Source organism: Bubalus kerabau, chromosome 3 (assembly GCF_029407905.1).
Source record: "Bubalus kerabau isolate K-KA32 ecotype Philippines breed swamp buffalo chromosome 3, PCC_UOA_SB_1v2, whole genome shotgun sequence".
Taxonomy (NCBI): Eukaryota; Metazoa; Chordata; class Mammalia; order Artiodactyla; family Bovidae; genus Bubalus; species Bubalus kerabau.
The window spans coordinates 144,843,499-144,853,481 of NC_073626.1; the positions used below are offsets into that span (position 1 = coordinate 144,843,499).

The window sequence follows — 9,983 nt, forward strand, 5'->3', positions numbered from 1 at the left end:
TAAGAATTAAACCCAGACTTCCGATCATGGCGCCACGCACGTCACCTTCTCCCTCTTCGCCTAGCAAAATCCCACCCAAGTCGACCAGATCCTGCAGGAGTGTGTAGAAGCTGCAGGGCGGGGGGAGAATTCCCTTCCACAATCCTGGTAGCTTGGGGTTTTGCAATTCAAAAAAACCTGCTAAATAGATCCGAGCCAGATTCAAAGGAGGCTTAGATACCAGCAAGACCTGCTCTTTCCCTTGGGTGCGTAGACTCGACCCCACTCTTTACCCTGAGAGGCTACTCCTCACCGCAAATTTCCTTTCAAATGCCTTAGGGGCTTCCAAGGCTCCCAGCCTTTGTGAATAAAGGCCCACCCTCGAAGTGGAAACCTCGCTGCATAAGAAATATGCACAGACAGCAGGACAGCGAACAGAATTGCAAAAGAACGAGTTCTTTCTAGCTTTGCATCCTTTCGAATGTTCAATATTCCTGTTAGCCAAGAAGGGTTCCGGTAATGGGTACTTGAGGGAAGCAGACCACCGATTAGAGCAAAAAACATCAATACAGCGGTGGTCTTTCCAATTCCGGCTTTTGTTTGAGTCAGTGAGGGTAGCCCGAGGAGGCCAAAGTCTCTGGTTCTGGGAAAGGCGGGTCCGTCCCGATTCTTTTAGCTACGGAGAGGCAGGCGCCGGCCCCCAAAAACAAAGGGGGTAGTTCTGCCCCTCCAGGCTTTTACTCCAGGAGTCCCAGAGGAGTCAGAGGCTAAATCACTGATCTCGGAAGTTTGCCAAAGGTTGGACAACAGACGCGGCTGTCCTCTCTTAAGCACACAAATCCCACGCGTGCCCGTCTAGAAGGTATGTGAGCGTCAAGGAGAAAGGCCATTGCTGCCCATCGCGGGCGTCCAGCCCCGCCCTACTCTCGGTGGCTGGGGGGAGACTCGCAGCGCGAGAGCCCGGGAGTCAGCCTCAGCAAGCCCGGGAGCGAGGGGTGGGGACGGGCGGGGCCGCGAGAGCGCAGGCGCAGTGCGGGCCTTGTCGCGCCGCCGCTGCTGCCGCCGCCCGCGCTGCACCACAGGCCCGAGACAGACAGGGCCGGGAAGAGCTGGAGACTGAGGAGGAGGCGGAGGCGGCGGCGGAGGCGGGGCGACTCCGGTGACCGGGAGCGCCGCAGACTGGCAGCTGCGGCGACTCCCCCCTTTGTGTCTGGTCTGCTCGGAGCCTCTGGAAGTGCTTCCCGGAGGGGCGCGGGGTGTTTCGCCGCCTCCCTAGCCACCTACATCCGCCCTCCCGCCGCCCCCCGCCCTCGGCCCGCGACACCCGAGCTCCGCCCGGAGCCTAGAGCTGCGGGAAAAGGAGGCGGCGGCGGCGGCGGCTTCCTCTGGGGAGGGGGTTGTGATTCGCTCACCGGAGCCCTTGAAGGCAGAAGACGAAGCTTTTACGGTGGAATTTACCTCAGGCAAGATGGAGCGGCAGCAATAAAAAAGAGAAAGAGCGAGGAGCGCACCCAGGAGAGCTAGAAAGGGTAGCTTGCCGACCCCTCCCCTCCCCCGCTTCCCACCGCCCCTCAGCCCTCCGGCTGGGACCTGCCCAACCCTCGCAGGATTGTTCCGCGAAGGCGTGAAGGCGGTGGGTTTGTCCATGGAGGCAGGCACCTTTTTCGATCCAGTCAAGGAGGAGGATTTGCTGTGCTCAAGATCGGAGTAAGGGAAGCACCGAAGCGAAAGTTAAAAGGATTCTTGCCCTCCCGGAGCACAGGCGATGCGCCTCGGGTCGCCGGGCGCCGCCGCCGGCCGTCCGGCTTCACCCTTCCCGGCAGTCGGGAACTTGTTCTGATCCTCGGCGCCCCTCGAATGCCCGCTGCCCACCCTTCGGCACCCTGGATATGTTTTCTCCCAGACCTGGATATTTCTTCGATATCGTGAAACTACGGGGGAAATAACTGCGGGGCTTTTTTTTTTTCCCTAGTCTCCGTGCTTCTCCCCACGGACATGCCTTCAGTTTGGGGCGCCAAGGCACCCAGTCCTGGGCGAATGAACACCCCCAGCCGCGAGGGAGAGAAATGAAGGGAATTTGTGCAGCGGAATGAAAACTCTGCCGCTCGGTCCTCCCATCTGCCATTTGTCCTTTCAAACTGCATTGTAGTACGGGCCGGAGAAGTCCGACGAGAGCGAGGACTAGCCTCCCGGCCGCGTTTCTCCGCCCGTATTCACTTTCCGTGTTTCTTTTTCTCTGCTCTCCTTGGCTGACATAGGGATGACTTCGTCGCCGCGGCGGCCCCGGCGGGTGCCCTCGCTGCTGTGGACCGTCCTGCTGGTCAGCGCTGCGGCCGGTGAGTCGCCCCGGGTGGCGCGTCCGGGCCACTTCCCTGCGGCTGGCGGGGTGGGAGCCCGCAGAGGCCGAGGCCTGCGCTCGCCCTTCTCCGCGCGTCCCCTGATCGGCCCGGACCTGCTCCTTTCCCGGTCCTCCCGGAGAGCTAACCTTTCACGTTTTCATGGAGTTTCAAATCCCCACACCTCGTATTCCTCACCCCCGACTCCCCCCACCGGGCCGGGGGGGTGGGGGGGGGGGAGAAAGACACGTAGGGTGTGGTATCTTGACATTTTTAGCTGTGAGGTAATGCAGGGATTAAAAATAATATTTTAATCACCAGTGAACAGTGCCTATTAGGAGATCTTTGGGAACAGACCTGTAGTTTTTTTTTTTTTTTAATATAAAGAAGCAGAATTGGCTGTAAGTAGAAAGGACATCCACTGTAGAACACACACTTGAAGCTTATTTTTAGATGTAGATCACTCTTTGAGAATCCCTGGTACTTTGATTATTCCAAAAAATGTTGAGGAAGGCAGATCTGAGAGATTCTTAATACATTGTATACTACTGTTAATCGTTGTTACCATTATTTTGTTTTGAAGTATATTAGTAATTTTTATTTTTTCAATCTGGACACATATTTTGTATACTTTTGAATTACTTTTGGGCTTAGAAGTGTTTTCGGTAAGTTTTAGTCATCTGGCTTTCTATTGGCTTTCCTGTCATTGAGGCAACTTTGACCTCACATCAAGACTTCTAGGAGATTTGAGTCCTGAAAGTCTTTTGACATTTTACTGAAGCTTAAAGGGAAGCTTCAGTAAATATCCTTTCTTAAGGATATTTTGTTCTTTAGTTCTCAGACACCTTTAGGAAAAAACCTCGTTTTGTTTGCAATTACTTTTCAAGCAGTCTTTTGGTGATTTGCTTTTAGAAATTTTAGGGAGTGAATTATGCATGTAATTTTTAAATTGGGTTTAGGATGGCCAGATAGATTATACATTTAGAAATGAATAGAGGACAACATAACACCTTTCCAGTTATTTTTTCTTAATAAGTATAATTTTCACATTCAATAAAATTCTCAATGCTGTGTTAGATTTGGAGATTGCATATTTCCATTTAAAAACTGCATATTTTCACATTCAGTAAATTTCTCATTGTGTTAGATATGGAGATTTCATATTTCCATTTGGAAAACACTGAAAAAAATTTTGAACTTTTGTGCTTTTGATATTGTTGATTGATGTCTATTATGTTTATGATAGTTGGGTTAAAATGATATGAACTTCTGAATTTATTTTAACACTGATATTTTAATATTACTAATCATCACAATTCCTTTTGGGGAAAAGTGAATGATTTTTCTCTAGATTACTTTATATTGTGTTACCTCTTTAAATTCTCTAGTAATAAGCCATGTGGTTGGTCCCTGTAAAATAAGAAGACAGTAAAAGGCTTTAAGTTTAAGCAGTCATTCTAAGGGCAGAAATCTCAGAGCATACACTTTTCACTGTTGGTTATTCTTGACTTTTGTACAACACAGATTCTAATTTATAGTTGACAGAATTATTATTTTGTGATTAGAACTGATAAACGTAAGAGAAAGATCAATTGACTTAAAAAAATGTGATTTGTTTGGTAAATGAAATATTAGAATAATGGTCCTTAAGAGGGATAGATTAATTACTGTTTAAAAGTGATTTTAGTCATCTTTTTTTTCTTCAGTATTACTAATTACCAGATGCTAAAATTTGTGAAGTTGGATTTCAGATCTGTAACAATAATAGTAACAACAGTATTTACTAAGTGCTAGCTACGTGCCAGGAACTGTTCTAGTAGCCTTACATGTATTTTCTCATTTGATCCCCATGACAGTTCTTTACTCCAGGTTCAGTTATGCTCCTTTTATAGAGAGTGAAGTACTCTGTGCATCCCCATGGACTTTAGCCCACCGGGCTCCTCTGTCCATGGAATTCTCCAGGAAAGAAGACTGGAGTGGGTTGCCATGTCCTTCTCCAGGGCATCTTCCCCACCCAGGGATTGAACCGGGGTCTCCTGTGTTGCAGGCAGATTCTTTACCATCTGAGCCACTTGGGAAGCCCCGAGTGAGGTACAGAGAATTTAAATAACTCACCACACAGTAAATTGTGGAGCTAAAATTACAACCTGCACCTACCATGTTACCTACCATGTTAATGAAGGCAACAACTTCTCAGTCTAATTGGGAACATGAGATAGAGTTAGTGTCTTCAGATTAACCTTTGAAAAGAAGCCGGGACTCTTGACACGATCTTAGTACAGCACTTGTTATGCAAATGTCATGGTTCTAAATGTGTAAAACTTTGCCTAATATTGGAGTGGTTAGTGCAGTTTCATTAAGTGTAAGGTAGCTAGAGAGGGCCTGTGTGAATTTGGGATGTACAGATGCAGTGATGTAACTAGACAGGTGCAAATGGTGCAGCTGAACAGGAAAATAACACTGGGAGATTGACATCACATCCCTCTGTGGGGTCATGGATAAATCCTATTTCTTTTGGGTCCCTCTTTCCCACTTATTCTATCTAGTTCTTGGATCCTTAATTCTAGGAACAGTTAGTATGCAGAAATTAGAATTTATAGAAAATACATGCTGGTTTGGTTTGTAAATAAAGTCTTAATTTTAATAAAAGGATGCGATATAATGCAGTAGTTATTTAAGAGTCAGCTTCTGTTAAAAAATTTTTTTTATTTAAGTTGCCAAGCTGTTCATTTAGGTTGTAATGGTTACAAATAACAGATGTAACCTTGTGTCCTTCTCCACCATATGAGGAACCAGACTCAGCTACTCTTTTTTCCTCTAGTCTTCGTTCTTGTTTTCATCCTTCTTGTCCTTCCTGCCATCTTTGTTGGCCTCAGAGGCCAGTGAGTCCGTGGTATTTCGAATGGTCTCATTTTTGGGATCCAAACCTGGAAGGCTCTCCAGGACCCAGAGGAGTTCAGGAGTCCTACATCCTTTCTTAATCCTCTCTCCTTGTCTGGCTCAGTTGTGTCCATGGCTCAGTTGGCACCCATGTTAGCTGATTCTGCCTCATCGGTGTCAGCTGATTCTTCCTGCATTTGAAATAGTTCACTTGACTAGGTTTCAGTTTTACATACATCTCTTCAGCAACACACACGTTGTCTACAAAAGCTATCATGGCATGTGGATTGTGGTGGTGGTGGTATTGTTGGAGTGGGTGTTGGTGTGTGTGTGTGTGTGTGTGTGTAAAATGTGGGGAGAGAGATGTTTATTCCAGCTTTACTACATTAAAGGCCAACTTTCTTAACCGTGAAAGATGATGGGTAAGTTTTAATTATAAAAGGTACAGAATGAAGTCAGTGTAAATCAGTTAATTTTATAACTGGCCATATCACTTTTTTAAAAAAATAGAAATATAGTTGACTTACAGTGTTATGTTAATTTCTGATGTAGAGCAAAGTAATTCAGTTGTACATATTTCATATTCTTTCCCATTATGCTTTATTATAGAATATTGAATATAGTTCCCTGTGCTATACAGTTGGACCTTATTGCTTATATATTATATATATAGTAGTTTGTATCTGCTAATCCCAAACTCCTAATTTATCTCTCCCTCACTGCCTTTCTCTTTAGTTCTCTAAGTCTATGAATCTGTTTCTGTTTAGTAAATAAATTCATTTGTATCCTATTTTAGGGTCCACATACAAGTGATATCATATGGTATTTGTGTTTCTCTTTCTGACTTAAACTTCATTTAGTATGATAATCTGTAGGTCCATCCATGTTGCTGCAAATGGCATTATTTCATTCTGTTACCAAGTAGTATTCCATTTGTATATATACCACGTCTTCTTTATCTATTAGTTTGTTGATGGACATTTAGGTTACTTCCATGTCTTGGCTATTATAAATAGTGCTATGATCATTGAGGTGCTTATATCTTTTCAAATTATAGTTTTCTCTGTATATATGCCCAGGAGTGGAATTGCTGGATCATATGGCAACTCTAGTTTTTTAAGGAACCACCATATTGCTTTCATTAGTGGCTGCACCAATTTATATTCCCACCAGCAGTATAGGAGAGTTCCCTTTTCTCCACACGCTTTCTAACATTTATTTTTTGTGTTCTTTTTAGTGATGGCCATTTTGACTGGTGTGAGATGATACTTCATTGTAGCTTTTGATTTGCATTTCTCTAGTAGTTAGTAAAGTTGAACATCTTTTAATGTGCCTGTTGGCCATCTGTATATTTATTTAGGTCTTCTGCCCATTTTTGATTTTTTGTTGTTGTTGTTATTGAGTTACATGAACTGTTTATATATTTTGAAAATTAAGTCCTTATTGGTCATATTATTTGCAGATATTTTCTTCCAGTTCTTAGTTTGTCTTTTTATTTTGTTTATGGTTTCCTTTGCTGTACAAAAGCTTCTAAGTTTGATTAGATCCCATTTTTGCTTTTATTTATTTATTTTTTTGGCCACAACGTGTAGGATCTTAATTCCCTGCCTGGGGATTGAACCCAACCAGGGATTGAACCCACACGAGTAGAAGTGTAGAGTCTTAACTGCTAGTTTACCAGGGAAGTCTCTATTTTTGTTTTTATTTCTGTTGCCTTTGGAGACTGACCTAAGAAAGCATTGTTAGGATTTATGTCAGAGAATGTTTTGTGCATGTTCTCTTCTAGAAATTTTATGGTGTCATGTCTTACATTTATGTCTTTAAGCTATTTTGAGGTTATTTTTGTGTAGTGTGAGGGAGTGTTCTAACTGCATTGGTTTACATTCAGTTGTCTAGCTTTCCTAGCACCACTTGCTGAAGAGACTCTTTTTCTCTGTTGTATATTCTTGCCTCCTTTCTCAGAGATTAATGACTAGGTTTGTGGGTTTATTTTTGGGCTCTCCTTCTGTTCCATTGATCTATATGTCTGTTTTTGTGCCAGTACCATGCTGTTTTAATTACTGTAGCTTTGTAGTATTGTTTGAAGTCTGGGAGGGTTATGCCTCCATTTTTTTCCTTTTTCTTCAGGATTACTTTGGCAATTCTGGGTCTTTTATCGTTCCTTATAAATTTTAGGATTATTCTTTTAAGTTCTGTGAAAAATATCATGGGTAATTTGATAGGGATCTCATTAAGTCTGTAGATTGCTTTAGGGTAGTGGCCATACCACTAATTTTGGTGCTTACTCATGTATTGCCTTGCTTTTGGTGATTAGTTTTGTGTATTTGCCTTGTCCTCCTAGGGCCTCCCTTTGGCTCAGCTGGTAAAGAATCCGCCTGCAATGTGGGAGACCTAGGTTCAATCCCTGGGTTGGGAAGATCCTCTAGATAAGGGAAAGGCTACCCACTCCAGTATTCTGTCCTGGAGAAGTCCGTGGACTATATATAGTCCATGGAATTGCAGAGTCTGACATGACTGAGCAACTTTGACTTCACTTCACTTGTCCTCCTAATTGATAATTACCTCTAGAAGACAGGGTTCATATCTTAAATTGTTTTGTAATATAGCATTTTGCTAGGCACATACAAGAATTTAAGAGTTACTAAATGAATTAATAATAAAAAAGAATTCTAAAATTGCTCAATACAGCAGATTATGTATTAGTAACATATTCTTTCTTTGTCTCAGGCCTTTTAACTACAAAATAGTTTAAATGGTATACTAGGAAGAGTACTGTCTTGAGTTAAGGAGACTTGCATTCTGTGTGCTTCTGGATAAATAGACTATTTAACATAGTATTCTTAGTTGCAGTATTATGGAATTGGACAAGATTATATTTGAAATGCAGATTCCTGGACACCAACCCAGACCCACTTAATATTGAATGGCATTGAGTTTTAAGAATCTGCATTTTAAACAGATTTCCCGCAAGTAAAACTTATGTATCTTAAAAGTTTGAGAACTACTGGATCTAAGATTTTTTTCTGAGATTTTACTTTATTTATTTTCTTACTTTTTGTGCCAGTTGTAACCTATTCTGGACCTTCTAATCAGTCAGTACTGATAACCAAACTTTTCTTATTTTTGTGCTCTCAGTAACTACCCAAAACCTTGTTCTTAAAATTTGAACAATTTTTTTTATTGATTGTTCTTAGTCCTAATGTTCTTGCCTGGAGAATCCAGGGATGGAGGAGCTTGGTAGGCTGCAGTCCATGGGGTCACACAGAGTCAGACACGACTGAAGTGACTTAGCAGCAGCAGCAGTCTTAAGGATGATATGTTATTTATTGAAGTGTTTTACTCACCTCGTATTATGTTATGTTTATTTAGTTTGTACTTTTATTTGGGCCATTTTCCTTTTCCTTCTGCCAAAAAGGAAGAAAGAAGTGGTTTTTTTCTAGTAAGTTTAGGTGAGAACTGTTGATGAAGTTTAGAAAAAAGAACTAGTGCTAAGCTAAACTAGAATATATTAATGTAACATTGTTTTGGTTTTCAGTTACAAATTAGTAATACATGGAGACCTTCAGGTGGATATATTGCATATATTAAATTTCTGTCTACCAAAGAAGAAATATTTGATTGGTATCTTCTGGAAGAAAATAAGTATAGGTGAATATGAAGAAAATGAATATAGTATCTAGAAATTCATGAGATTTGACCATCTTGCATAGCACTTACACATGCCGAAGAGACTCATATTATCAAAGTATTTCCCCCTCTTAGTTAAATAATCTAAATAGTTTTTTAATTGCTTTCTAAAAGGTGACTTTGGTAGACATTTGAGTGCAATAGACTTAACTTTGTTTTTTTTTAAACTTTTGTTTGGTCTGTGAGATGGATATGACAGCTAAGATTACAACAAAATATATATATGTAGTCTATGTAAGGTTAGAAATAAGCCAGTAAATAAATGATATGAACATTTTGGAATACATTACCTCATCAAGAATACTAGAATACAACATTTATTGCTTGCTCTTAATTGCAATACAGTAATTGTTTGACTGGAAGTGTTTTGTGTTAGACCCAGTTTCTATTCCAATATGCACTCATGGGAGCAGCTAGAAAGGTATGGGGACATTAATAGGACAGATACAGGACTTTCGGAAGGAGAACTAAAATGTCCAGCTAACAAATATTTATTAGTGCTTCCTTTGTGCATAGTTCTTTTCTAAATGTTGGTGGAGTCAAAGAAAAATAAGAAACGCTGCTTCGCTTCTCCAAACTGTCTCATGCCATAATCTATATCACTTTATGAAAGGGAATTCAATCCTAGGCTGTTGTAAGCATGGGTAGGTATTTTGCTATCTTGTAAACCCTTTAGCGTTGTATTATTTTCTCCCTCTGCCTGTCTTTCAGGATGAGAAATTCCTGTAGATATTCTCCAGTATAGGAAAAGAGACTGTGTTCTTGTGTGTCTTCTAGCTGATCCACACTTTTTAATTTTTTTTGGTGAGTTTGCACTCTGCAAAATCTTAACTTTCCAACCACTGAAAACTTGGAATCCTAGCCGCTGGACCGCCAGAGAACTCTCCTTTTATATCTATCTTCTCTGTTAATCTTCTTAAAGAAAGAGCAGTGAACACTTCTTGATTTCCGTATCCTTAACTCTTTACTTGCCCTCCTGACCCCACACTGTATGTTAGGTGAGCAGTGACTTCCTAATTGCCAAATCCAGTCACTTTTCAGTCTTGTTCTCTTTGACTTTTCTACTGAATTTGGTAGTTTGATCACTCTTTGCTTACGACT

The 9,983-nt window shown here is 41.8% G+C and overlaps 1 protein-coding gene across 2 annotated transcripts in view; it reads left to right on the plus strand.

Moving 5' to 3' along the window:
- Window positions 1-1,024: 1,024 nt before the first annotated feature.
- The window catches only part of BMPR2 (bone morphogenetic protein receptor type 2), a 156,643-nt gene continuing 147,684 nt past the window's right edge, over window positions 1,025-9,983 (plus strand). Inside the window, exons 1-2 of one of the 2 annotated variants that reach the window (XM_055573126.1) lie at window positions 1,025-1,508; window positions 2,238-2,315. In XM_055573126.1, coding sequence (XP_055429101.1) covers window positions 2,240-2,315 — 76 coding nt within the window. In that variant the 5' untranslated portion in view covers window positions 1,025-1,508; window positions 2,238-2,239. Of the gene's footprint in view, window positions 2,316-9,983 lie in introns of both variants that reach the window. The other variant, XM_055573125.1, reaches the window with a different exon arrangement.